Raw genomic sequence first — 27,548 nt, 5'->3', positions numbered from 1 at the left:
ATAATTCAAGTGCTTGATAATATTTATGAAATATTAAAAAAGAAAATAACAAATTTAAATTTTCAAATTATCACAAGTAATAAAATAATGTGTTGAATTTTACGTAAGAATTTGTTGATTAGTAAGTAGCAAGTATCTTGTTTACATATACATATGTATATCGATTATAATGATAATATTATGTACAAGTATCAAAAGTCATAAGTTGCCGCCTGTGACAGGCTTAAAAAATTAGTTGTCCACTTTGTCTAGCATATTATTTTTAATAACTCCAATTGTAACGAATTACTTCTAACCAATACTCATCATAACTATACATAACTGTTCTTCTAATACATTTACGACTAATATCTAAATTTGAGCGCATTTTAAGAACTTTTATCATCTCGAAAAGGGTTAACTACATATTCTATTCATAAAATATTCGTATATTAGTAAGTATATAATACAAAAGCAATATTTGCATAAAACTTGAATTAAATAAATTATACCAAATACTAATAAAAAACAGTGTGTCTTATTTCATTATCCAGATTATTAAAAAATTATATTTAATGTTATTATTATTGAGAACTTATAGTAACGGACAATTTTCAAATGCATCAGCGGCAGGACAAACAGTTGTTTTAGCATGAGTGGTATTTTTCTTCAATTAGCAACACTGTTATCTAGAGCTGTCACAATATGATTTAAAATTTAAATGCCAACCAAGCCTGCCAGACCGGATTTTTTTGTTGCGACATGACTATAAAATCAAGTTAGCAGCACTGCAACTATATGGCTGTTTCTGAATGGAAAGCATTCGAAAATCAGCAGAAATTGCGATGCAAAATAGCTAAAATACTAACCAATAATAAATTTAAATTTAAGTAAAATTAAGGAAGGCACTTTAATGGAGGTCTGAAGCTCGTTCCCCAAAGGGAAGAAGTAACAAATTTAATTCTATAAAAAATATAAAAAAACGTCAAAATTATAAGAAAAATTTGAAAAATTGTAGCCTCGAAATTAAAAAACCTTAAAAAAGGTATATATTTTCTGTTTTTAATTTACCTTATTTTAAGTTTAAAAAAATTGAACCAGATCGGAAGTTTTTACTGGGTGGCAACCTTCGGCAATATAGCAACAAAGAGGCACTTCTGTACTCTTTCTCTCTCACTCCTTCGTCTAGTTTTTGGTCGTGTGTGTTGCAGCAAAGTTCTGCTAGCGGTTAAAACAGTTGTTTAATTAGTACTTACTATAAAATTTTTTTTAGATAAATGAACGCGACGGCAATTGCTACGAGCAAGACGAACTGTAATTGATTTAATATTTGATTAAAGGGAGAGAAAAGTTAAATCGTCAAAAGTAGAAAAACTTTTTGTATGTGTATATAAAACAAAGAAAATTAGTTAAGAACAGAGGAAACAAGCATATTGATAACAACACTGCGACAGAGGAGAAAGAGAGCAATTAAAATTGCAACTGCAATTGCGCTTGGTAAGTGTTATACAGCCAAGCAAACACTATAAATAAATAACTGTGTGTATACATACATGTACGAATACATGTATGCATGTGACTGTGAGAGTGTGCGTGAGAATGCCGTTATCTATCCCTTAGTTGGCGGTCTGCTCTTTTGGCCTGCGACTGTAACAATTGTCAGCATCCACTTCCCAAATATAAGCTTTCGACTTCCCACCAAGTGAATGAACAGTGTTCTTTAACAATTACATGATGTATATTATATTTTTTTTATATTCTATTTTCAATAATAGCCACAACGAAAACAATATAATATCTTCACTTCTGTGTGTGAGTGTGCTGTCATTGACAAGCAGCTCCCCCTCCCTCATTCTTTAGCTGCTCCAATGTGTACTTATGTATGGAAATGTGTGTGTGTGTGTATTCTATGCATTGCACTTTAGCTTTTGACATTGCTTTTTGCAGCAACGTTACGAGCGCTTTAAAAGCTGCAGCAGTTCAGTGGTGGGGGCACACAATGTACGTCCATTGAATTTCAGCTTTTCATTGAACTTGATACTGAAAATTTTGAGTGGAATTGTCTGCAAGATCGAAGGCCAAGGCTCAAAGCTTTAAGCTAGGCGTGTCATAGTTCTTAAATATTCTATTCTCCGAAATTGCCTACAAACTTGCACCAAAAAAGATGTAAACAAAATTGCAAAATCAAAAAAATAACATTGTGGCATATTAATTTTTACACTCTACATTTCTTGTTTGCCAACACAATTTATTTACTTAATTTTTGTTGTTTACATTTAAGAACTTCTTATGCAAGGTCCGGCTTGGCATTAGTGGCAATGTTCAAGTTTTCTTATCAGGTTCAGTGTTGTCAATTCGGCTATTTCCCCGCTAGATCAAGCGGGTTGCAATTGGCAATGAAAAATAGCGGCTACCGGAAATTATAGTTATTTTCCAAGCAAAATCTAAGCTTTAAAATACATGAATTTAAAGCTTTACGATGCCACACTTAAATACGATCAATTTGATCGATTTTAACTATGAAATCAATTAAATCGAGTCTTATACTATCACTAACGAGGATTTCACAATTTGTGAATTGATCGCGAGTGTTAGGTGAAAATACCTTAAATATATAATCAAAAACAGCGTCATGCCTGGATGCAAGACATAATTATGAAGTACCAGCAGTATGCTTCAAAAAGATAAGGACCCATCAGATCTAAATAAGTTCAGCTGCAGAAGACTATATTATTAACAAGCTTGAGAAGTTTTCAAAAATATTGGATTAAATCAATACAAAATTCGTTTCAGTACTCCACCGTTTTTTTTTTTTTTAGATACCCACACAATTTTCTGGCTATTTCTAGCTTTATTAAAAGGCTAGTTCGTCTTTTTTATGACTCGAAAAAATGGCAGCACTGATTCAAGTTACAAATATTCACTTCAAGCAGTGCACTTAATTATGTACATATGACCCCAATTGAAATCACAAATCTTAGGAGATAACTTTAACTGTAACAGATTTAATTCTAAGAACAAAGAAATCTGTAAGCAGAAAAGTAAAAAAAAAATACAAGGAAAGCTCAGCTCAGAGAATATAGATTAAATTAACTTTATGAAGTAAGTTATTTATAGATTAATTAACTTTATAAGACTTGCGGAGCGTACTATATTAACTAATACTTAGGTTAAGGTCATGTGAAAACAACATTTGTTTTTAATTATGTAAAGCGATTAATTAAAGTTCACTTGAATTTGTCGATATATAGAATAACACAACTTTTTGTACGCTCAGAGTATTATTGGCAAAAAGCGACGATCTTAGGTACTACAAAAGCCAGGGGCTCCAAATTTGGTATGCAAGTTCCTGTATAATAATAGCATATCGAGCTTATTTTTAATTTTGGATGTCTCGCACGGTCGAAAACCTAAATTCTATAAAAAAAATTTACTATTCTGTAAAATTTATAACGAGTCAATAATAAGCTCTGAAGAAAGAAACAATTTTGCATAGCATTGAATCAAGAAGTCAACTATGACATCTAATGCTTTAATGTGTTTTCATATGTTGTTAGGGTATCTCAGAGCCTGGGCCTAGAGTATCTCGCAGTCGAGCACTCTCGACAAGTATAATCTGGAATATTTTAATGTAAGACTTGTACATTACCCTTGATTCTCACTTATTTTATTGTTCGAAAAGACTTTCTGAAAAATAAGGATGAAAATACTTAAAAAATCAAGCGGCACGAAATGTGCCAATTTTATTTACTGTTGACATTTGACGCCCACACGCGACGCGAAGCCAAGAAGCCAATGTTCCTTTAATTGTGTTTGTGTATGAGTGTATGTGTGTGTTATTCATGAATGGAATCGAATGCGTCGAAAAGAGGAATGCGGAAGTGCCAGCAAGTGGAAAAGAGTCAGCAGGCAGAGTAAAATTGTATGCTATCTCCGTTTAGCTTTTGCTCATTCAACACAAAGAAACAAGGCGCTAAAGACTTGTGTTGTTGTTGTTTCTATAATTATTATTATTATAACAGTTCATGAATAGCCCAGTCATCAACTAGGTGAGGGGCGGAAAGTTCTCTTTGCACGCTGCGCATTTAAATCGCAGTTGATTAGTTGCTGAGCTGTGAGCTTTTGTCTATAATATAAACTTTTCACAATGTTTGTTGCATTTTATTTTCATGAATTTCTCGATTTACACAGTCGGAAATTGATTATGCATGCCCATCCTTAAACCTCTCTTCCTTTTCCCTTATATCAGGACTATAAATAGCAAAATGGTACCGTCCGATTAGAAGGAACTTCAAGGGATTTATGAATATTACATGAGCTGTTGAATGAGTCTAGGTAATTGGTGATAAACAATTTCTATCAACATGAGCCATACGTCAGCCAGGTGGTTTCAAGTGCTGTCCACCCCAACTACGAATCCTTTCTATCCTGCAACATTGACGTCAGCATGTAGTTCCCTAGTGGCAAAAGAGTAATCAAGCTGCTATTAGTTAAGACTTAAACAAGTGTTAAGTTGATTGGATTGAGTAGAAACTAAGGAGACTTTCTATTTTTGGATAGCACTTTTTTTTTACGAAAATGAGTTGAGGCAGGAAATTCTTAATATAATACTTTAATATTTTTCCATATCAATTTTATAATTAATCAAATTGTTTTACTTTGCTGTTGCATTTCTTGTTAGCTCTTTACTTATTAAGATTTACTTTAGTTTCTAGACTCTTTCAGCCCCTAATAAAATAATATTGTTCATACAAATTGAAAAGTTATTTTTTAAGCGTTTAATCTTAGAAAAATTTAGTTAAATTTCTCCCGTTTCAGTTTTAAAAATTTGGAAAATACTTTTATTTTTTAATAACTCTTTTATAACAAGAATGAGAAAGCTTTTTCAAAATTTTTGGATCTTGAAAATACTTATTACATTTTATAGTATGCTTTCCTTATTTATTGATTTTAGGATTAACAAAAATACTTTGCTGTTCAATTTCTTAATAGTTTTCGTTTAAGTTATTTATATATAATGTCAGTTTTATAACTAAGCAAAATACTTTGTTTATTATTTATTTTACTCGTTGAAATTGGGTGCTCATTCAACACCTTGAACCGCTTGCAGTTCATCTTCTCTTTAATGACCCTCCAGACGACACCCAATCGAGCTGACATACCACTTCACATCTGACATGGGCCATAATCGAACCGCTAACTACCCCAGATCCCATTGTCGTCATCATATGATACACGCGTCAGCACGACGCCCAAGTATTGTTCCTCTATATGGTTATTGGTGTTGTCTCTCGTTGAAAGCAATTTCTGAAATGGCTTCCGATTGCACAGCACACGCGCAACGGGGCTGTTGAGAGACCCATCGTAAAAGAAATATATATATGTATGTATAAAAGGATAACTTGCATCCTTTTCTCGCACCAAAATGATGATAAAGACAAGATAGAAGGCAAATTGTGTTGTCTGCTTCTGGGCACTGAGGCCTATCTACGTGCCTAAAGCAAATTCAAATAATATAAACATAACAGAAATGCCTCGATGTGGAAGGCGTAACTGGCGCCACACATAAAACTGATAAATGAACAGAGACATATCAAGGTCAAAGTTAAGCATACATATGGAAGTTTAGCATTGTGAAAAAATATAATACCATTACGACTCCGCTCGGATCAAGTTTATACCCACTTTTCTACTACAGATTTTTCTTCTTAAAACATATTTTTTCATTATTAAAATTTAAATTTTTAAAAAATTTTACAGGCAATAAATTAAAATTTTTTGTAATGTACTGAAGCGTGAAAAGAGGAGCACTTCTTATATTTTTAGTGAATAAACTTTTTTATCGCAAAAATAAATTACTAGTCACACCATTAGACATTTTGACATGGCAACCGCAGAAAACAGTCATCGAACCTGAAATGCTTTACAAAGCGTTAAATTTTGGTTAACAGTCAACCAGGAAGCGAATGCAGCAAGACAATTTAAGAAAGTTGATTAATGCGAATGCGAAAACACATTTAAAACCGAGCTTAATTCAATTAGCTTATATAAACCATTGTACGGTAAATAAAAGAACAAAAGCTGCAATAAGAGCAGCAACAGCAGCCGATGAGCAATGAGATAGAGTAGAACAATGGAATGCCAAAAACTAGTGGGCCGGTGCTACAGTCGAGCATACTCGACTGTCGGAGACCCCTTACTTACGATGGCAAAAACTAATAATGGAAAAAATTAAAAAATATTTAGTTAACTTAAATGCATGTTCTATCATATTGGTTGCAATGTCTCATAAAACATACAAGTTTTTCATAATAAGACTTGATTTTCGCCCGATCGGTCCTATGACAGCTATATGATATAGTGGTTCAATTTGAACCAACTTTTGACAGGATATATAAAGCCAAGATTTATTTATATTCTATCAGTTTGGTTACGATATCTCAAACCACAAAAAAGTTGCTCATACAAAGACTTGATTTTTACCCGATCGGTCCTATGACAGCTATATGGTCCGATTTGAACCAACTTCGGTAAGGATGTATAAGACTAACTTAAATGTATATTCTATCAGTTTGGTTACGATATATCAAAAAACAAAAAAGTTTCTCATACTTAGACTTTATTTTCACCCGATCGGTCCTATGACAGCTATATGATATAGTGGTCCGATTTGAACCAACTTTGGACAGGATATATAAAACCAAGTCATATGCTTATTGTATCAGTTTGCTTTAGATATCTCATTAAACAAAAAAGTTTTTCATACTAAAACTTGATTTTCGACCGATTGTTCCTATGGGCGCTATATGATATAGTGGTCCGATTCAAAAAAGAAACAAACTTGACCTGCCTGCAATATTGAGGAATCTACATAGCAAACTTGGTGTCACTAGCTTTTAAATTGCTCTTATAATTTGGATATGAAATTTTCTTTTTCGATTTGTGGGCGATAAAGGGGGCGTGGCCGAATTTTGAAACAAACTTGATCTGCTTGCAATATAGAGGAACCTACATACCAAGTTTGGTGTCTCTATCTCTTATAGTCTCTGAGATCTAGGCGCTCATACAGACGGACAGACGGACATTGCTATATCGACTCGGCTATTGATGCTGATCAAGAATATATATGGCGTCTGCCACGCCTCCTTCTGCCTGCTACGCACATATTCGTTAAAACAAACCCAATAGACCTCTGTGCTTTTTTTAAGTACAGGGTCGAAAAATGCACATCAGCCGCTCCCCTGCTCCGCGGAAGAGAAAGGGTGAGATTGATTAAAGTGGGGAGAGAGGAAGCTCTAGAAACCATAGGCTCGTGGTCATAGCAACAACACCACCAGCTGACTGTCATGAAAGGCGCAAAGTGCAACACAGAAGAAAATAAAAACAAAAATAAACAAAGAATCTGTTGAGCAAAGAAATGCTCCTTGCTCTCTCATCACTCTTTCTTTCACTGTCTCGTAACATCTTTGCCTACATTGCGAGGTCAGTGCTTTTAATGAGCAAGTTTTATTTAAAACTTTTCAAGCCGACGACAGTGTTGATTAATGAAGCGTGTGCAAAATTGTGCATATCATTTAAAACGCAATTAAAACTCACTGCAAGCAGCTACTAAAATCGATATTAAGCAAATTAATTGCAAGTAAAAGGAAGTTTCACTGATATTCAAATTTTACGCATTTAAAAAATTAAACTTTTCTATCAAAACTGCCATGTTTTCCTTACTTTTCCCTTGACACTTTTTTCAAAACTTCAAACTGTCATAACTTTGCCAAAACTTAACCGATTTTGACTAAATTGACTCTGCATCAACATTTTACTCACCTAGAAATTTCCCTTCTTTAAGTTTTCACTATCCAATTTTTCCATATTTTTCCCCATGACTACATTGGGAGTCATTTAAAATTTAAATTTTAAATCCATTCAGCATCTACATATACATTATTTATTTTCAGGAACATTTAATTTTTTTTGAAAAATTTTCGATTTTTTAAAATATACTTAGTTTTTGTAAAATTGTAGCTGAAGTGGCAACCGTGCATTTGTTTTATTGTTTTTTTTTTTAGTTTGGTTTTGGGCTCGTGTTAGCTTGGAGCTTTCGTAATGACGTTTCGCGTTTGCGCTTCTGATTTGCATGCAACAACAACAACAATTCGGAATATGCATGCCAGAGAAATAACAATAAACGTTCATACCAGTCAAAACAAACACACACACATGAGTACTTATTATGTACATACATATGTATACAAATGTATTTATTTTATATGCAATGCATTAAGGGTAACAATATTTTTAACTGAGCTGCTGTTAAAGTGACGATTTTCCCACGCCAGTGTGCCTTACAAACACGTTCTTTTCATATGTACAAATTCTATAGCAAACAATATAAATAAATTAATTAAAATTTTCGAAATAAACCGATATGAAATACAAAATCAATTAATATATCTCAGATACACCAGATACAATCCAATAGACGTACATATAAGCTCAGAACACCCTGTATTCATGCTTAATGTCATTACAAATTGAACTCAATTAAAAGCTTATTTAACTATAGCATTACTCTTAACGGTCCCACATGTTAAAACTGATTTCGCTATCTACATGGTGTGAATCTAAAATTATCTTCAATTTGTTAAATCATATAATCATATACATATTTTGCCAGGATAGGTCAGTAATTGTGGGTTAAGGGGGCCTTTATCGATTTCTATGGCGCCAGATAAGATTAGATACCAAATGAATTATGTATAAAATAATAGATAGAGAAAGAACAGAAAGTCACAGCTCAAATTGCCAACCCTTGTGCCAATTTGTCGTCCATTAATTCCCGAGCTGTCAAAAAGCCCCAAGCAATGTTCAGTTTTTTATTTGCCAAACTGAAATGTAAATATTTGGTTTAACTAAATGAATGTAACAAAAGAATTCTCTTGCAGTGTTTTAGCTGAATATCAACGCTGCTTGATGCCAAAAAGGCAAAGGCCAAAAGTCTTCGTAAACAATTCCTGCACTACTCTCTCCTTCTCTTTCTCTCTCTCTCTCTCTCTCTCTCTCTTTTCCTTCTGTCATCTGCTGCCCACATTCGACAAGCTTGTCTTGTTTTCAGTTCTTTGTGTGTCTGTGTAGAAAACTTGTTTCCTTCATCGTCTGTCTTTCCAAGTTGCCTTTTCATATTGAAAGCAAAAGTATAAATAGTTATTGTCGCTGCTCAAGTCGTAAGTCGTAAGGAAATATTCAATAAGCAATATGTATCGAAAGCTGAACTAAATCGACCTTTGATGAACTTCTTCCTTTTAATGACTTTTAATAAGTTTTCTTGTCTATTTCTAGTCAAACACCCAACTAAACTGTGCCTTTTTACTGTAGTTGGGGTGATGGATCCATTAATCTATCATTATTTTTGACTATCTTCGAACCAAAGAATTTATGGAATCTCAACTTTTAAAAAAAACGTTTTTTTATTTACTAGACAAGAGCTAAATCAGCAGAATATATATAGCTTTCAAACCGAGAAATAAAAACTAAGCATTAAGGCTGCAAAAGACTTTAATTAAATTTATATTATTTCTAAATACTAACTTTTTATTAGAAGGAGAAGAAGTGAACTGAATTAACAACGCATTTTTAAAATTGTAAAGTTTTTTTTCAAAAATAATTAATTTTTCAAGTAAACAATCTTTCTGATCTTAAGAACTGCTTCAAGTTAATAATCCTTAGACTATAAAACAGTTTTATAAACTTAAAATTTATTTTAAGCAAATGGGCCTAATGCTTAAAAATAAACTTAAGCTTACTCCCCTGCTTTTCCTCACATTTAAATGTCTCTAAAAAGTCTTATAATCGCTGGGAGATTAACAAAGTGTGGGAGGTAAGAATCCAGACACTTTATTTAATTATAATAAACAATTCGCATCGCATTTTTAATTCATTATACGTTTGAAAAAGATGGACCTTACTTTGAGATTTTTAAGCTTGCGGCCTTTTACTTTTTTCTCGGCACTTTATAAAACGAATAATAATCATAAATATGAGGCATAATACTAAACGCTGCTCTGGCTGGCTTGTGGCATCAAGTTGAACCCACCTTCTCGCTGTCAAGGTAATTATGGGGCAAGGGCAACAATTTAGGTCCATGGTCATCACCTAAGCTTGGCACCCACGTGCATAAATAAATTCCACAGCAGAACCCACACAGCATCCACTTTGCAATGCGCCCGGCGTAAAACTTTTGCCATAAAATTTGCTTGTCGGGGAGATCTTCTTACCCTTCCTTGGTCTTTCCTCGATTCCTCCATGCCATTATACCCTTACCTTCGTTTGCCTAGCAACTGTTGTCTGCGTCGCCATAAGTTTTTTTTTTATCGTCGTTTTCATTGTCGCTATTTTTTTATCTTATTTTTTACGAGCTTTTGTTTTTGTTGGCTTCGAGTATTTAACATATTCTTCGCTGCTTTTGTTTTTTATAAGCTTGAAAATGTTGTCAAGGATTCTGTCGAGAATAGTGTTCTTGTCTTTATAGCAGAGTTTTTTTAGTGCTCTTAAGAAGGGTAAATAATTTGTCATTTATTAATAAAAATTAAATAAAATAGGAATTTAGTGTGCAACTCATTCAGTTAGCTTAACTTACCACCTACAGCTTACAGGGTATATGCGCAGTCGACCAGTAAGCGAATATTTCTTTTTACGCTTGTGATATTTATTACTTGCAAGGTCATTTGCAAATATGAAATGGGCGTAGGTCAGGGACATTTTTATGGGGCAATGAGAGATTAAGAGCTTGTTTTTATGCGCTGTAGCAGATTTTGGCTAATTATTTTTAATAGAAAATGTATTTCTAAACTGGGTCTAAAAAATATAGTAATAGAAATGATTTCAAACTATATAAACTATTGTTTATTGAATCCAATTTTAAAATTTTTTCTCTTTGTCTTTCGGGTGATGCCTTGTATTCTCATTTTTTTGTAATAAAATTTACTTTCGATCCACTAAGTTTCATGCATAGTCCATTCCACTTACGTTCCACAATACATTTTGGGTCTTTTCTTTAATTGCAGCACAATTGCCGAAGCACACCAAGTAAATTATATAATAAAAGACTGAAAAATTATACCCACACAGACAGACACACACAAACACACACTGCAAAATACAATAGTTACAATTAACGAAACTAAAGCCACCGTCTGAAGAAAAAGCCAACACAGCAAGGATGTCATCACGTTCCAAAGAAAGAGTTGTTACCGCGTTTCGCAAAATCTTCCACAAGTCCAGCAATAATAATAATAATAACAACAACAATCATAACAACAACCACAATATTAATAATAACAACAACAACGAAAGGAGCTGCGATAAGGTGGATGGCGCCGAGCACAGCACCAGCAATAACAACAACAACAACAATAACCTTAACAACAATTCGGTTACTGAAGCCGCAGCCACCTCAACATCATCTAGCACAGCAGCAGCAACAGGAGCGGGAGGAGGAGCAGCAGCAGCTGGAGCATCCATTGAAATTGCAGCAGGAGCTGCTCAAGCAAGCTCCAAGAATGCCGTTGTTCGAGTGGCAGCCGAGCAAGCCGTATGCGATTCACCTGGCAAACGACGCCGCCAGGATCACAAGTAAAAAAAAAACAAAAAAAGAAAAGAAAGAGAAGTTATATTCGGAAAACCGAAGATTAATTTCCCTTTGAAGCTTCAGCCCCAATAAAATCTCAATAAAATATATTTATATTTAATTTAGTTAAAATATTTTTAACGAAAAAATTTACTTTAAATAAATTTTATTATCAGGCGATAATATCATAAATATATCATATAAATTTCCACAGAAATTTTATCAGAATGTTTAAAATACCCTTTTAAGGTTAGTGAGGTAGATATTTCAAGAAATATAAAAGTTTTAATCGCTAAACCTTGTTTTTTAAGCTATCGTTCCTACGGCAGCTATATCACATATTAGGCTAACAAGTAAATTAAGTTGTGTGGGAATGTTTAAAATATCATTTAATATACATACCTAAACTTGTTTTTGGATCAATCGTTTTTATGACAGCTATATGATATGAAAATCCAATCCGGATGATTCTGTGATATGTCTGTAGTAAAATGACGAAATGGTACCCAGATTTACAACATAGTTTCAAAACTGAGAAGAAAGTTTGTAGAGAAATACATAGATGACAAGATGACTTAGTTTTTTGATTTTATCAAAAATGTATATACTTTAAAGGGCCCGTATCATAGTTATTATACGCTCTGCAAGAGTATAAAAAGGAACATATTAGCTTATCCAACTTACACTGCTCTCTTACTTTCCACAGAGTGGCACCGTCAACTGGACGACCGTTAATTACAGCTCCCGATCAGACAATAAGATCGCGTCGTCTGATGAAAGAATACCGCGAAATGGAACGCCTGCAGTGCAAGAACGATGCCGTCTTTACGGTAATGAAACTCAAACAAATCAAATTCATAGATATCAGAATTCAATTGTATTACACTTTGTATTGCAGGTGGATCTGGTCAATGACAGTCTCTTTGAGTGGCACGTGCGATTGCATGTTATCGATCCGGACTCACCGTTGGCCCGCGACATGGTGGAGATGAGTGTGTCGGCCATTCTGTTGCATTTGAGTTTTCCCGACAACTTTCCCTTTGCACCGCCATTTATGCGTGTCGTGGAGCCGCGCATCGAGAAGGGTTACGTGATGGAAGGTGGCGCCATCTGCATGGAGTTGCTCACACCGCGGGGTTGGGCCAGTGCCTACACTGTGGAGGCGGTCATCATGCAGTTTGCGGCCAGCGTTGTAAAGGGTCAAGGTCGTATTGCGCGCAAACCAAAGAGTACAAAGGAGTTTAGTCGGTGCGTCATTGAGCTGAAATTTTATGTTGAACCGGACCTTTGTTAATTTATTTTTTGTTTGTGTTTTTTCAGACGCCAAGCGGAGGAATCATTCCGTTCACTGGTTAAGACACACGAGAAATATGGCTGGGTTACGCCTGCTTTGGCCGACGGTTAAATTTGGACTCGCATCTTGATTTACCCGCTCAAAGCAGCTCTTACGTTTGCCAACTTAGTCAACTATAAATACAACTCGATTTCCATTTACATAAACGCCGCTCTTTACAATATTTACTACAAAATAGTTGTAGGTTGCTTTTCCAAAATACTGATTAGATTATTTCTTGAATGTAGTCAAGTAATATGTAATGTGTAAACCATTTCAATTGTCGCAAATGAATACCATCCAAAAAAAAAAAAAAAGAGAGGAAACGTCGGCGTCAAGTAAAAAGAAATTAGCTTAAAATGTAATTTAGCTGTAGTCGTCAATGCAAATTACGCAAAACAAAACAAAATTATTTTAAATTAAAATTATTTTACGAGTATTATACGAATTGAGTAAGTTTTCAAAACCACTTATGTTCCGCATATTATATTACTTAAAGTTTAGATTACTTCTTGCAAACTAAATGAAAACATGTTCAACTGTGTTATTTTAATTTGTTGTGATTTTTGTTAGGTTAACAATCAAATTACAGCTCCGGCTAACATACAAAAATATGTATGTTAATGGTTCTTAAGTTTTGCATATAGTAAATAAATACAATATATTTCTCTGTGTGTCTCTGCATTGCATTTTTCATTCTGGTCTTTTATTTATACATTGCATAGAATGGCAATTGAATTTTCAAATGCGCGCGCACACAGTGCTGCTCAACGTCAAAATAAACAGCATTGCGGTCAAGCATAGAAGTGCGACTCTTCAGACGCAGTCGCTTAAATTGACGCCACGCGATTGGCCTACAGACGTTTGTCAACAAATTCAATTGCACTCCCACTAAGAGAGTCTATTGTGTTACAAATTTACAATTGGAAACAAGTAAATAACTATTGCGTATAGTCCAAGATCGTAATTTAATTCAATGCTCGCTCTGCTTTTAATCGGATGTCTGAACGTGCGTGGGCAACGTGCAGCGGTCGTTATCCAACACTAGGAAAAAACTAAAACGGGCTGCAGAAAATTAGAATCACAGGACATAACTTTGTAAGTAAATTAAAGCATTTAGATAAGTTGTTGTGATAGCAAAGGTATGCTAAAACCTGCCACATATTGTTGCTCAACTAAATTATGCACAACTTGCATGAGCTGGCTGTAAATAGGCAGCGTAAAAAGACAGTAAAAAAACACTGGCAGTTCACAGCGCACGCAGTTGCTTGAGGAAGAAGAAAAAACGATTGACAAGCTGCGACGGTGACGCCGACGACGACGTCAGCGCCGACGGGGGCAGCGACTGCGACATCAAACTGAGAATTGGCGGCTGTAAGAGAATTTTGAGAAGATATCATAACTTGGAGCCATAAATAAACTGCGACATATGCATTTCGAGCTGTCCAAGTGAACCGAACGAACCCAACAAATATAAAACTGAACCAGCGCCAGCTGAGTAAGCGTGTATGTGTGTGTGAGCGAGCAAGAACGAAATGTGTGTGCGCTGTTGTTGTTGTTCTAGTGAGAATGTGGGTGTGTGTGTGTATGTGCGAGTTGACACTATACAAATTGAAACCCACAAAACATAAAAATACCCACAGCGAAAATAAATAGTAAATACATAGTTTTTATTTATAGAAACAATTCAATGGATACGAACGCCAGCAGCAGTAGCAGCAGCAGCAGCGGCAGCAACGATGATCAGTCGAGTAAGACGTCAACAGAGGGAGAAGCAGCGAGGGCGACGTCGACAGCGACAGAAGAGTCTGTGCCTATGGATACTTTAGAGCCGCCCAGCGCCGGCGGCAGCTCCAAGACATTAAAACGCTGCCTCAGCGTTCCCATAATACGCACGCTGCCGGGCAAAGCGACGCCGATGACAACGCGCGCCGCCGCAGCGGCAGCAGCTGCGGCCCGGGAGCATGAGCAGACACCAAAGAAGAAGGAGCAACAAGCACAGCAACAACAACAGCGTTGTGACTCTAGCAGCAGCAGCAGAATCGATTGCTTTGGCAAAAATATACACATAAGATCGCAGCCAAGTTCCAGGGAAGTTTCACCAGCTCCCATGTTTAATCTGTTTACGCCACGAGCGCGACGCTACTCTGCCAGCTATAGTCCCGGACTTGGCGGTGCGGCGGGCGCAGCGACAGCGGCGGGATCGGCGTTGTGTCTGACGCCTCGCGTGTCGCAGCTGCGTCAGGAGGAGTGCGCGGATCTGAACAGCCGCGAGGTGAATCATGAGCGGGAGGTGCATCGCGAGATCCAAATCTCACAGAGCTGGGAAGATCTCACCTTGGTGGCCGAGAACTGGTCCTGTAAATCGGATGAGTTCTCCAATCCGCTGCAAGTGGTGCTGCCCCAAGTAGGCAGCAGCAGCGGCAACAGCACCAGCTGCTCCAGTCCCAGTCCCACCAGCAACAGGGCGGGCATGCGTCTGCCCTACTCCCCCTCGCCGACACGTCGCACATTCACCTCGCGCCGCTCCATGTCTCCCATTGCAATGCGTCCCTCGTCGCTGGGTCCCGTCAAGCGCAAGTTCGAGCTGGACGACAATAATCCCGGCGTAAGCAACTGGAGCGTCTACTCGCCACCGCCGCTCAAGAAGATCTTTACAGATAGGTAAGTTCGAATTTCAGAAAAATATTAGAAAACTCCACTGAAATTTCAACTTAAAATTTATTCTTAAATCGCAACTTGTGACTCAAACTTAGTGATGTAAATTCAATCTTTGGATCAAGTTTTATATCGAAATAGAAAATTGAAAAAACAAAGTATCGGGTGGTCGATGTATCGAAAAATAATTGATTAAGTTGCAAATCTTGCGTTTTCTCAAACAAAATTAACTGTAATAACAAAGCGTATTGTCATTTTTTTTATGTCAATTATTACGTTCGTTAATCAAAAACTTAACGTCTAATCTTAATACTGAAAAATTAGCTTCGATGAACAAGCCCCAATGAGTTGTCGATTTTTCTAGGAAATCGACTTAATCAACTCGATAGATCATCAAATAAAATAATCGAGTTAAATTACTCGAAAATCGCTTCCGCAGATATCGAGCTGTCGATATTTCGATGTATTTTTACATCACTACTTAAACTTTTTTAATTAAATATTTAAGCAAAATACAGACTATTTAATTTATTAGAACTTTCATATATTTTTTATTTATTTTCTTAAACGTAAATCCCTTTTGCAGCATCAAAAATCTAATCAAAATGCAAAGAAAACATTTCAATATACATAAATATGTTTTTTTTTTAAATTAAATAATACATATATTAATTCACAATAATACCATAAGAAAATTTGATAAACGCAACGTGTCATATGAATGCTATTAAAAATGAATCTAGAAATGGTTTTTAAATTCAATAACCTGGAAAATTAACTTACATTTGTCAAAATTAAATTAAAAAAAAAATGTATTAAAAAAGTCTTGCAAGTTTCACAGAGTTTTGCGTTTTTCAAATTTAAGATATATATTTCACTAAATATAGTTCAGAATGATTGCTACTTAGATATAAAGAGAACTTTTAGAAATTTGAACTTTATTCTTGTTTTTTTTTGCCCATATCTAAGTTTTATTTACGTTTTTAGTTTTATTTGATTTAACAAATTAAATCTGGTATTCAATATCAATCTATTATAAACTCGTATGTCTTTTGCAGTCGCGGCTCTTCGCCCGTGTGCCAATCGCCGTCGTCGGTGTGCCCCAGTCCCGATTCGGGCACTTACGATGGCCGCATCACGCCCAAGCTGTTTATCTCCAAGTTGTGCACCAATAACAATGCCGCCGGCAACAACAGCAGCGGCTGCCCCTCTCCCGTGTCTGCTTCGCCGAGCAGCGTCCTCACTGGCAACGGCTTGGATGCCATGTGTCTGGCGGGGAATAGCCAAAGCCAGAGCATTGATGAGGGCATCTCAATACCGGAAAGCGAGCCAAACACTTGTCGCAGTCGCACCTCCTCTATATTGTCGACGGCCTCGTCGAGCAGTGCACTGGGTGGTCCCCAGTTGCTGGTCAACGATATGGTCGATGATGCCACTCTAATGGATGATGCCAAGAGCGAAACGTCATCCATTGGCGGCTGCTCCACCATCAGCATTGAATCTTCCTCCTGCGACAGTGGCGCCAAGACGGCGGCCACATTTCTCAATCGTCTTGCCGTCGATGATGGCGCCGCCTCCCCGCTCGCCCAGAAGAGTTTCTACATCAACAAGCAGGGCTTCTCCGGGGCGAAGAAGTTTATTGTGAATCACGAGAAACTCGGCACGTCCATGGAATCAAGCAAGCCAAGCAAACTGGATGTGCAGCAAAAGCTTTAAGTGATCCATATGATCACATTGTACCATAGATGAACAGCCGCATCCGCCTGCTCCTGATCCTGCTGTTACCAGATACTTATAGACGTAGTTCTTATGATTATGGCACCAATTCAAGCGTTAATTCTAATACAGCACCCACCCAATGTCCCGAGCTTTACTCAGTTCGCCTTAGTTGTAAGCCTCGTTGTAAATAGTTAAGTTGTTTCTTTACACATTGCATATCATCATTATCTTTATATCTAACACTTCCATTCCCTTTATCATCTATAATTCGCTCTTTTATATAACTAGAAACATTTGTTTTTTTTTTTTTATATTTGTGCCCGATCTTTTATGTTTATGTCCCAATAAGCCGTTTTCTTTACCAATTACTTTTGTCGTTTATATAGACGATTGATATAAATATACGATATTTGCATATTCTTATGAGGGATAAGTCACATAGTTTATACATAGCATACATATGTAGCTATATTTAGATATATTTACGGTACACTTAGTTGTTAGCCCGCTTAGATCATAGTACCAATCCAATTTTGCCAAATATGTTTCTTATAATTACTATACATACATACGAACATGTGTATGCTACGTATCCAATTCATAATGGATATCTGCGTGTATCCGATCATTATCTTAACTTTGCCTAGCGATCCAACTGTGTATCGTGTGCGAATTTATTATAACCTAGCTTCAAAATGTATTTTTTTTTTAAGAATAGACACGAAAATACATAATAAACAAGTTTATTCTATAAATTATGATTGAGTTGTATTTCTCTTTTAAAAAAAAATTTTAATTGATTTATTTATTTAAATAACTAAGTTTAAATCGACGAATTTAAATATTGCTTATCGCAACAACTTTTAGTTGCTACTAAGATCGTCAAATGTTGTTGAAAATGGTTACTTGAATGTCTTCCGAGATTATTATCAAATCGTGATGATATTTTTAGAACGCTTCCGGATATGTGCCGAAACTGAAGTCTCTAGCTTGAGAATACTCTTGTAAGTTGCTATTTTTTTTTTTCGAATTGTGGGAACGTATGGAATCTGCTCAGGATATACAAGTAGATGGGATCTCTAGCTATTATATTCTCTGTGATCTACATATGTAGGTGTTCATAGCGATAAAAAGATGTCTATCTATTTATTTTTTATTATTATTTAATAACAAGGCTGCAAACCTCCAAAATTTTGTTAAAGGTTCGGTTTGGCGGCTCGAGCCATAGAGCAAGACATCGGTTCGGTTCTCGAATTGGTTTGCATACACCCTGAACCCAAGGTTTGGGTTCGAACCTTGGTTTCCTCTTATACAAGAAAAATATTTTACTGTTTTACATTTTGAACTAATTACATTTTTTCTTTTAAATAAATCAAATTTTGATGATAAATTAGATTTATTTGAAGATTTAAATATGACTTATTTTAATCCGAAGTCTCAAATAATTGCGTAATATTAGGAAGCCATAAAATTTATGTAATTAATTTTTTTTCGAACCGAAACTTTTATTTTGGAAAGCGGTTCGGTTTAGGTTCGGGCTCGCAAAGTAAATAATTTCAAGGGTTCGGTTCATGATCCGGTTCGGGCTGCTTACAGACCCGAACCAAACCGGTTCTACGTGGTTCGGTTCAGAACCGGTTTGCAGCCTTGATTAATAAGAATATAGTATAAATATATTTACTTATACATCAGGCTGTGATATCATATCTGCCCCAAACCCTATATGTATGTACATATGCACAATGTAAATTATACATATGTGTGGATAGTATTCGTACAGAAAAAGTTCGAACACCTGGCTGGGAGCGCCGAGCATTGCTCCCCACACTGGAAGGTAGGGGGCGGGCAGACAGTGAGTGTCAACATGAGATTCCCAGCCTGGGTGAGTGGGCGGTTGTGGTTGGTCTAAAACAAGTTTCATAGTCGATTTATACTTGCAAGCACGATCGCATCGCTCGGTTGCGTTGTTCTTTAGAGGAACCAGGGGCATGCAGGGGACGGCAAGAGAGGAGAGAGAGCGAGAGAGGGAAAACAACAGTGTGTCGTGTGCTCAACTTAGTTTTAGCCACCCACATCAAATGTATACAAATGAGCAATTGGCATATGCCAACACAGGTCACTCTCTCGCACACTCACGATCGTAAAGGGCCCCCCTTTTTGCGTCGTTGCTCAACACTGTCAACAGGCTGACGCAGCTACTATACAGCTTTTGCTGCCAACGCCTGCGTCGTCATCAGCGCCCAAACAACAACAACAACAACAACAACAACAAACAGCAAATGGCATATAATTAAAGTCTGTAGTTGTTGTTGTAGTTGTAGTTGCTGCGCTAAAAAGGAAAGAGATTAACAAGAAACCGTTGCGCACGGAGCTTACGCTGCTCGGCAGCAGCTTCTGCTGCTGTTCGCTGTAGCTGTTGTAATAGTTGTTGTTGGTTTTCGTTGCTGTTGTTGTTGGGAGCACGATTCGCTTCGCTTCGGTCGTGCTTTAATGGAGCTTGCCGTTTTCGCCCCGCTGTCGTCGGCGTCGTCGACGTCTGCTTCAATGCTCCTCTGCTGTTGCGTCGCTGCTCGAAGTAATCTTGAAAATCGTGAGTTGAGTTAAGTTGAGTTTCGCGCTCGCTTGTTTCTTTTTTTTCTTTTTCTATTTTTTGCGCTGTCACTTGTGCCGCGTTTGTTGTTGTGTCTTTCGGTTTGCCCTGCGCATTTTCTTTGTTTTTCGTTTTGGTGCCTGAAGAAAAATCAAGTTAACAGCCAACGCACGCAACGGCACAGGGTGTGGGCAGGGGCTGCGACTGCGACGGCGGCAGAGACAGAGGCAACGAGGAGCAGCTTGCCGGGTCGCCAACGATCGTTTTGCTTCTTTCTTTTTTTTTTTTTCTGTTCAATATGCGCGTGCAGTAAAAATAAAAAGCCTGGAGCGCAGACGTCGACGTCGCTGCTTTTTTCTGTTGTTGTTGCTTCGCATCGCTGATTCAGACTGAGCAGCGACAGAGGCTGGGCAGCGAGCTGACTGCAAACTCGACTTTTGGCGTTTGTCGAGGTTGCTGAGCCCGGCCGAACGAGCCGCGAATCCAGTTTCTTCTTCACTCGGCCTCGGCCAACAACGCGAAACGGCCACGGCAAAAAAGAGAAAAAATAAAATAAAACCAGCGCCAGTCACAAATTAATTTTTGTGGTGTCTTCTATTGTGTTGCTTTGTTGTTAGCGATTGTTGATGTTCTGCGGCAAGGTTCGTTATTGTTGTTGTTTTTGTTGTTAGTGTTATTGCACAAGGATGCAAATGTGTGCAGTGGAATTAGCTTAATAAGCATAGCATATGCGCAGGCGCACAAGCTCTCTCTCTCTCTCCTCTCCTCTTTTTATTTCTGGCTCTGTTTTCTATGGTAATGATATGCAGCTTATACAGGCGCACAAGCAAAAGCTCTCTCTCTCTCTCTTTGTAATCACTCCGTGTCTTTGCTCTCTTTCTATCTCGCTCTCTTTTCTTATGCTAACAAACAGTCTCAAAAGCTCGTTTTGTACTCACGCCGACTTCCTTTTTGACTCTCTTTTCTTTGCTAGGGCATGGAGCTTGCGTCCGCTGGCTGCGCCGACTGCTGCAGCGACTGCGCCAGCACCGCCCCCGCTTGCTGTACGACGGCAACGGGCTGCTGCGACGCTGCCTGCTGTGAGGCAAATTGCCAGCTGCTGCCGCCGGATCCCATCAGCTATGAATACCACGAGCCGGAGGAGAACTTTGTGTCCATTGACGATGCCAAGATTAAGAGTTTGCTGCTCAAGATTGGCCAGCAGCAGCAGCAGGAACTGCAGCGTCAGCAGCAACAGCGGCATCAAGAGCAACAACAACATCAACAGATAATCGGGCTTTTGGACGATGATGAGGCAACTGTGGAGCCGCCGTTAATGATAATTGGTCCAGCGCGTAGCTTGAAGCCGATAATGCGATCATCACCAGATATACAACTCATACCCAAGCAGTTGGAGCCACAGCGAATTGTGGCCAGGATTGAGTTGAGTGATAGCGAGGAGGAGGAGGTGGAGGAAGACGCATCTAGCGAGGATGAGGATGCTAGGGATTTACCCTTAACGGCCGTTAGCTGTGAACTGAACGATCCCAGCCAGATAATCGTACTGCAGTCGGATGACGATGAGCAGCAGTCGCTGACAACGAAAGCAGTTCCCAAAAAGCGGCCAACAAGACCATATATTAAACGACGTGGTCGTCATTTCTACCAATGCCAAGCTTGTGGCAAGAAAGTGCAATCCAACTACAATCTGCGTCGTCACATGATGATACACACAGGTGAGATATACATATATAGTAAGAGACACAGAGAGCGAGCGAGAGACAGAGAGCTCCAGATGCTCAACAGGCGTGTCTCAAAACACGACTACATACAAAATTCTATCTAAAACAACAATATTTTTCTCAATGAATATACCTGTATTTACTATAGATACATATTTACGTACATGTGTGTATATAAAGAGTCTGTTGAGACCGTTAAATTTATCTTTTTTTCTGAATAATCCCATCCATAGATCTGTCGTCTGTATAGCTTTTACTTAAATTGAAGGATATTAAAAAAAATAATTTTTTTTTGTAATATTAAATTTTTGTAATTAAATAAATTTTTATTTATTTGTTTTTTAAATTTATTGCTTTAGAATTAGTGATTCTAACCGAAACAAATATCTGCTCCGTTGCGTCCCAAAACAACTACTTCGGGAAAAGGTTGTATTTCGATTATGTTCTTTCGGGTCCGGTATCAGTACCGTTATGTACAAAAATCAATTTTGAAAGTTTGTAAAATGTTTTGGTGTTGTTTTATATTAATTTTGATATATGAAGTTGATTAAAGATTGCAATTTAAGATACAAAATGATCAATTTTTGAATACACCAGGGGGACAAGGGCATAAATTTAAATGCAGAATAAATTTAGAGCCCAAACCATGATCAAAATGAAAATTCGCTTGAGAGTTTGAATTTGACCGAACTTTGACCTACCAGAGATCATTTGAGATTCCACAATTTATCAGTCATAAACTCAATTATTGACTGATAGTTCCTGTGGAGGTTAAAATATATTGTGATTCAACTAAGATTGAAAAATTAAAAATTATTTTTGCAGCAAATGTTATTCAGTCACCAAATTAATATTTACTTTTTTTGCAATAGGAGAGCGTCCTTTTCCATGCGATTTGTGCGAACGTCGTTTTCGAGAGTTCAGCGATCTCAAAAAGCATCGACGGCGTCACATAAACGATCCGCGCTATATATGTATGATATGTCGGTTGCACCCACCCATGGAGCAGGACTCTACGCGGTGTGTGGAATGCGAGGGAAAGAATCTGTTGCTCAATCCTTCCGAAATGGAGGGCAACCTGAGTGCAAATGCTGTGGAGAATGAAAAAGAGGAGGACAAAGAGGCGGAACAAGAACAGGAAACAGATCAGGATCTCGAACAGGAGGAGGAACCGATGGATGATGTAATTATGTCGCCTCCAGTTGCTACCACAATTGCATCGTCACCTCCCATGTTGCTTGTGACTTTAGTTCCCCCTCTTGCCACGCCCACACAACCCCCGCCAAATGTGGTTCCTGCTCCTCCGGCACGTCCGCCAATGCCACGAAGCTGCAGCAGCGCCAACTCATCATCCTCGCTGAGCAACGATGCGGCACCACGAGTTCAAGCCAGGACATCGCGTAATCGACGATCCTATCCCTGCCCCCTGTGCCATCGTCCCTTTGGAACCCGCCACAATCTCAAGCGACACTACATGATCCACACCGGCGAGAAACCGTTCAGTTGCAGCAAGTGTCGCAAGCCCTTCCGGGAGTGCTCCACACTCAAGAAACATATGGTGACACATGTGCGAGATCGTTGGTACAAATGCCTCCGTTGTCCAGCCAAATATCAAGACTATCTGCATTACACGGAGCACAAGGCGACACATGGCTCAGATCCACAGCTAGAGACGGGCTTAAACAGTCACCACAGACAGCGTTCCTCGGATAGCGAAGATGGCGACAGTTCTGTCGATGATTGGCTGGAGTGCTGTGAGTGTCAACGGCGTTTCACCCAACTGGACGCATATACGGCGCATCTGAAGCAGCACGACTTGGAACTGTACGGCATGAGTGTCGATGATATAGACGATGAGGATCAGGAAGTCGATGTAGCCTAGTTACCCATATATAAGCATTCCAATTGTTGATGCATTCCAATCTAATAAACAGTTGATAAGCTGTTCAACAGCAGTCCTTAATGGAATATATTCCATACACGAATTAAAACTATTGTACTTTAAAAAAATATTCCTGAAGTATTCCCATTGAGCTGTTTGTGGCTTCTATAAGTTAGCTTAAGATAATAATTAATTTTTTATGATAAATATTAATATATATTTTGTAAACGTATTAAGTGCACAAGTCGTTTAAAAATGTGTTTAAATATACAAGAAAAAAATTCTTTAAAAAAACAACATTTAGAGTATTTCATGTACTATCTTTTAAGAAAAGAAATATGAGATAACAATTATTCGTTTCTCTTAAAACAATAATACAGTGAACTATCCATAATGCCTGTTGTTTAATTGGACTAAAGTAAACATTAACTAAACATAAATAGGATCAAGCGTAAGAAAAATGACTAAGTGAAGCGCTTTAAGCACTGGTCAATCGAGAGAATTCACATTCGATAATTTTCCTATATATCCAATAACACGGGCTTTGTTTCCTTGGCGCATTTGAATACCGACTGCATCATTTTAAGGAATCCTGTATCTTTTGGCTTTTCCAAGCCACGTTGAACGCGATTTTTCATGACCGAAATAAATTCTTTGTTGCTTAGCTGATTATCATCTGTGAAGCAAGAAAAGTAATTAATAAAGTGCCTCAAATTTGGCATAAATAATAGTACTAACTGTTCTCATCGAATATGGTAAAAACAACGTCGACAACGTGATCGGATAGATTTACAACTGCCACCGTTTTGGCCACATGTTGCAACGTTTGTTGATCAATCGAAGCACCCGCAATGTGATAAAAAGTCAGTGCGGTGTCCACATCATTGATGTTATTCAAAAAGTGGAAGAAGTCGAGATAATCTTCCTTGGAGATACCAGTGCCATGATCACGAAAACGACGCTTGACACGCTTCAATTTCTTCTGCTTCTTCTTGGGCGGATAACCCGCATAGGCCAAAAGCAATTCGGCAAAGTCCGCTTCTGTTATTTTGCCCTCCTCATTGGGTTCCTTGCGTTCAAACTCCAGCGAGAGTATTTCACGCTGTAGTTGCTCTTGAAAGTCTAAGAACTTTTCAATAGTCAGCTTCTCATCCATATTTGGTCCAAAGAAGTACGTTATCAACGCCGAATTGACGCCCTGACAAAAGTAAAAATCACTTTTAGACCAAGCTCAATATAATATTATGAAAATTATTAAATATATTGAACAATGGGAGCGTGCAGGTGTTTGAACTGGTGCAAGTATTACATGAAATTAAAGTTGGGTGAGGAGTGTGTTTGCGAAATGAGATCTGTTTGGTTATTCACAAAAGTACCTTCAAGGACTGTAAGTAGTCAAAAAAGGAAGTGAAGTATTATTATATACACAGTTACGAGTTACGACACGCATTTAACGGACACGCGTATACAATAGGAAAGAAGCCAAGAGATATAGAGAATATACAATATAAAAGATACTTTAGTAATCCAGCCACTCTCAACATACGTTTACTCGTTACACAGATTTATTGAGAGAGCTCAAATCCATTGAAACGATGATTACCTTAAATGTATTTCCGGTATTTGCATGATCCCGATGCCGTGTCCCTATGCTCGTCTGTTGACGCACAAGGGTTGCCACCATTTCAAATTCCTCGCAATCCACATCACCGTCGCCATTCAAATCGAACATTCGAAATGCAATCTCAAAATGACGACGGGAAACTGTAAAATTAAAAAAAATTTAATTAAACTGGGAGTTACAAGGTTTAGTTAACTTACTGGATAACACTGTGAGCAGAAATATGTAATCGGAGAAGGTGATGAGGCCAAAGGATCCTAGCTTGTAAAATATGCTGTTCTTCTCCAACTGCAAGTTTAACTGTTCCCCCACGGACTAAAATCGAAAAAAATATGTTATTAAATTGACTGCTTTTTTAAATAATGGTATAAAAATAAATTCGAATATATTACCTTAAGTTATAATCTTTAAAAAATGATGAAACTTAAAATTTTTAGGAAAAAACCAATTTGTTTGGTATTAAATTAGAAAAATTTGCAATGTAAAGGGGTTCCTGAATTTGAAATTATGGTGGTTTGAAGGTGGTTTTAATTATATTCTGCTTACCTTTGGATCATAGCGACGATATTGGTCCAAACCTAAACCTGTAAGTATCAAAAATTGTTTAGTAAATTCGTTTTAATATTTATTTATGACTTGTTAGTTTGAAGACTGCTATGGATATGATTTAGAAGCCACATACCATCTGGTTGTTTCATGCCTGGCGTCATGCTAGTCAAAAAATCGGTTGGTGTCATGAAGACCTCATGGCGATCATCGGAGACCGGCACTTGGATCGTGGCAAAGTAGCGAAATACTTTATCTGGCGTTGAGAATTGCCTGATGCGATTCTCATATTCAATTATCTAAGCGAGTTGTTCAGGAAAATTACATTACATTTGGTATTTATGTTTATAGCATTTAACGCAGGCAGTATTAATGAATTGTAAAAGTCAAAAAAAGTAGAGTAAGCAAGCGTTGGGTCGAAATAATGAGCAGGATCGTGTGTTAGTATTTACAGTCTAGTTTCGTATGTAAGCCAATAACTAAATTACCATCTGGCTGCTTTATGCCCGGATAGATTGAGCGTAAGAAGTCCTCGGGTGTCATGCATACAATTGTTTGTGTCGCATCCTGTAAACGCACTGTGGCAAAATAGCGAAAGATTTTGTCTGGAGTTGAGAATTGCCTGATACGATTCTCATATTCGATTATCTGGGGTGTGTGTGTGTGAGTTGTGTTGTGGTGTGTAATGGCAACGGTGAGCAACATAAAGAGAAATGAAAGTCAGAAGAAAACTAAAGTAATCAAGAAAATATATCGCGTATATAATTTACAAAATAGTAAATAAAATAACATAAGTTTATACAAATATATATACACTGAAATAATAGTTAAAAATTTGCTTGTTATATCCTTGCAGAGGGTGTTATAAATTTTGGGCATCGTGAATTAAAATTATATTTTTTTAAACCACATCTTTGGATTTGAATGATTTGTTTATCATTCATTAAAAGAGACAAAAATAACAATTATTATATGTCAATGTTATTTTTTTAGCTCAAATATATTAAGCATAGTCTGATTTGTTAAAAAATACTCAAAATAAATTATAATAATATAATCATTATAATATAGCCTATAAAAATTACGTTCGCTGACAAATGTGTATCGAAAATCACAGATTTTATATTTAGTATTGTCTTATACCTCGTGACCAAACATATATACGCCATTTAATACAGGACTCTGCAAGGATGGCAAATCTTCGACATGCCGAAGATAATCTTTCTTTAATTCTATTTTGTAATGCGGTTAACATACTTTGCGATCGCGGAAACCGACTTTTTCCTTGACTTTCTTTCCATCACTGAGATTGAGACGAGCTTCCTCCTCATCCTCAGAATCATCGCCGTCTTTATCGGAGCTGCTGTCGCCATTCACACCGGCCGCATCGGAGGGACGCTGACCCGCATCCGCGTCTACTTTTGGTATGAGCAAGCGTTTCACTCTAAAAATAGACGCATTTTATATATTGCTTGACCTTACATTTTGGTTCGATCAGACTCACTTGCCCCAGTCCAGCACCGAGATGATAAACAAGCTGAGCACCATAAAGTGAAAATATTTGGTCAAACGTGGTGTTTTCTCCTCACCATGGCCAAAACGCTTGTGATCCCGAGTTTGTTGCAATTGCGTTCCGCATGCCGTTAAAGTTGTTGTTGTGCTCGTGTTTGCTTTATTGAAGTTGTTGTTATTGTTTGTCAATGATGTAAATGTGCGACAATTCTGTAGAGTCGGCAATGCGGAACGTCTTGTTAACGCCGCCAAAGCCTGTCGCGTTGCCAAAAAACGCACCACAGACATTTTCACACTGTTTTTATAATCGTGTATTTAGTTCTTTTTTGCACTGTTATAAATAAAATAGATGTCCAAATGCAACCAT

General features: G+C 37.4%; 4 protein-coding genes across 10 annotated transcripts; 3 read left to right on the top strand and 1 right to left on the bottom strand.

Annotated features, from left to right (window-relative positions):
* Positions 1-1,146: 1,146 nt before the first annotated feature.
* Positions 1,147-13,606, top strand: LOC117780683 (ubiquitin-conjugating enzyme E2Q-like protein CG4502). The gene is made up of 5 exons (XM_034617310.1): positions 1,147-1,476; positions 11,037-11,604; positions 12,306-12,429; positions 12,498-12,847; positions 12,920-13,606. Exons 2-5 carry the CDS (start codon positions 11,192-11,194, stop codon positions 13,002-13,004), a joined length of 972 nt encoding a protein of 323 aa, XP_034473201.1. The 5' UTR covers positions 1,147-1,476; positions 11,037-11,191; the 3' UTR covers positions 13,005-13,606.
* A 347-nt stretch (positions 13,607-13,953) lies between these two features.
* On the top strand, positions 13,954-18,067 carry LOC117781652 (serine-rich adhesin for platelets). Of its 4 annotated transcripts, none has more exons than XM_034618440.1 (3): positions 13,954-14,030; positions 14,613-15,596; positions 16,649-18,067. In XM_034618440.1, exons 2-3 carry the CDS (start codon positions 14,623-14,625, stop codon positions 17,304-17,306), a joined length of 1,632 nt encoding a protein of 543 aa, XP_034474331.1. In that variant the 5' UTR covers positions 13,954-14,030; positions 14,613-14,622; the 3' UTR covers positions 17,307-18,067. The 4 variants fall into 4 exon arrangements, with proteins under 4 accessions (XP_034474331.1, XP_034474333.1, XP_034474334.1 ...); XM_034618442.1 differs by having other exon boundaries at positions 13,973-14,030; positions 14,600-15,596; XM_034618443.1 differs by lacking the exon at positions 13,954-14,030 and adding an exon at positions 14,048-14,430.
* A 2,396-nt stretch (positions 18,068-20,463) lies between these two features.
* On the top strand, positions 20,464-23,738 carry LOC117780754 (transcription factor E4F1). The gene is made up of 3 exons (XM_034617395.1): positions 20,464-20,540; positions 20,873-21,614; positions 22,493-23,738. Exons 1-3 carry the CDS (start codon positions 20,526-20,528, stop codon positions 23,500-23,502), a joined length of 1,767 nt encoding a protein of 588 aa, XP_034473286.1. The 5' UTR covers positions 20,464-20,525; the 3' UTR covers positions 23,503-23,738.
* Positions 23,739-23,846: 108 nt separating this feature from the next.
* Positions 23,847-27,548, bottom strand: LOC117780755 (calcium uptake protein 1 homolog, mitochondrial). 4 transcript variants are annotated; one of them, XM_034617396.1, is made up of 9 exons: positions 27,174-27,548; positions 26,927-27,113; positions 25,806-25,968; positions 25,670-25,707; positions 25,324-25,438; positions 25,106-25,266; positions 24,879-24,887; positions 24,241-24,700; positions 23,847-24,178 (listed from the first exon to the last, which is right to left on the bottom strand). In XM_034617396.1, exons 1-9 carry the CDS (start codon positions 27,467-27,469, stop codon positions 24,024-24,026), a joined length of 1,584 nt encoding a protein of 527 aa, XP_034473287.1. In that variant the 5' UTR covers positions 27,470-27,548; the 3' UTR covers positions 23,847-24,023. The 4 variants fall into 4 exon arrangements, with proteins under 4 accessions (XP_034473287.1, XP_034473288.1, XP_034473290.1 ...); XM_034617397.1 differs by lacking the exon at positions 25,806-25,968 and adding an exon at positions 26,158-26,317 and having other exon boundaries at positions 27,174-27,547; XM_034617399.1 differs by lacking the exons at positions 24,879-24,887; positions 25,806-25,968 and adding an exon at positions 26,158-26,317 and having other exon boundaries at positions 27,174-27,546.

This window comes from Drosophila innubila (assembly GCF_004354385.1).
Source record: "Drosophila innubila isolate TH190305 chromosome 2L unlocalized genomic scaffold, UK_Dinn_1.0 4_B_2L, whole genome shotgun sequence".
NCBI classification, from domain to species: Eukaryota; Metazoa; Arthropoda; class Insecta; order Diptera; family Drosophilidae; genus Drosophila; species Drosophila innubila.
The sequence above is the reverse complement of the archived record's forward strand: the minus strand, read 5'-3'. Positions and strand labels throughout refer to the sequence as shown.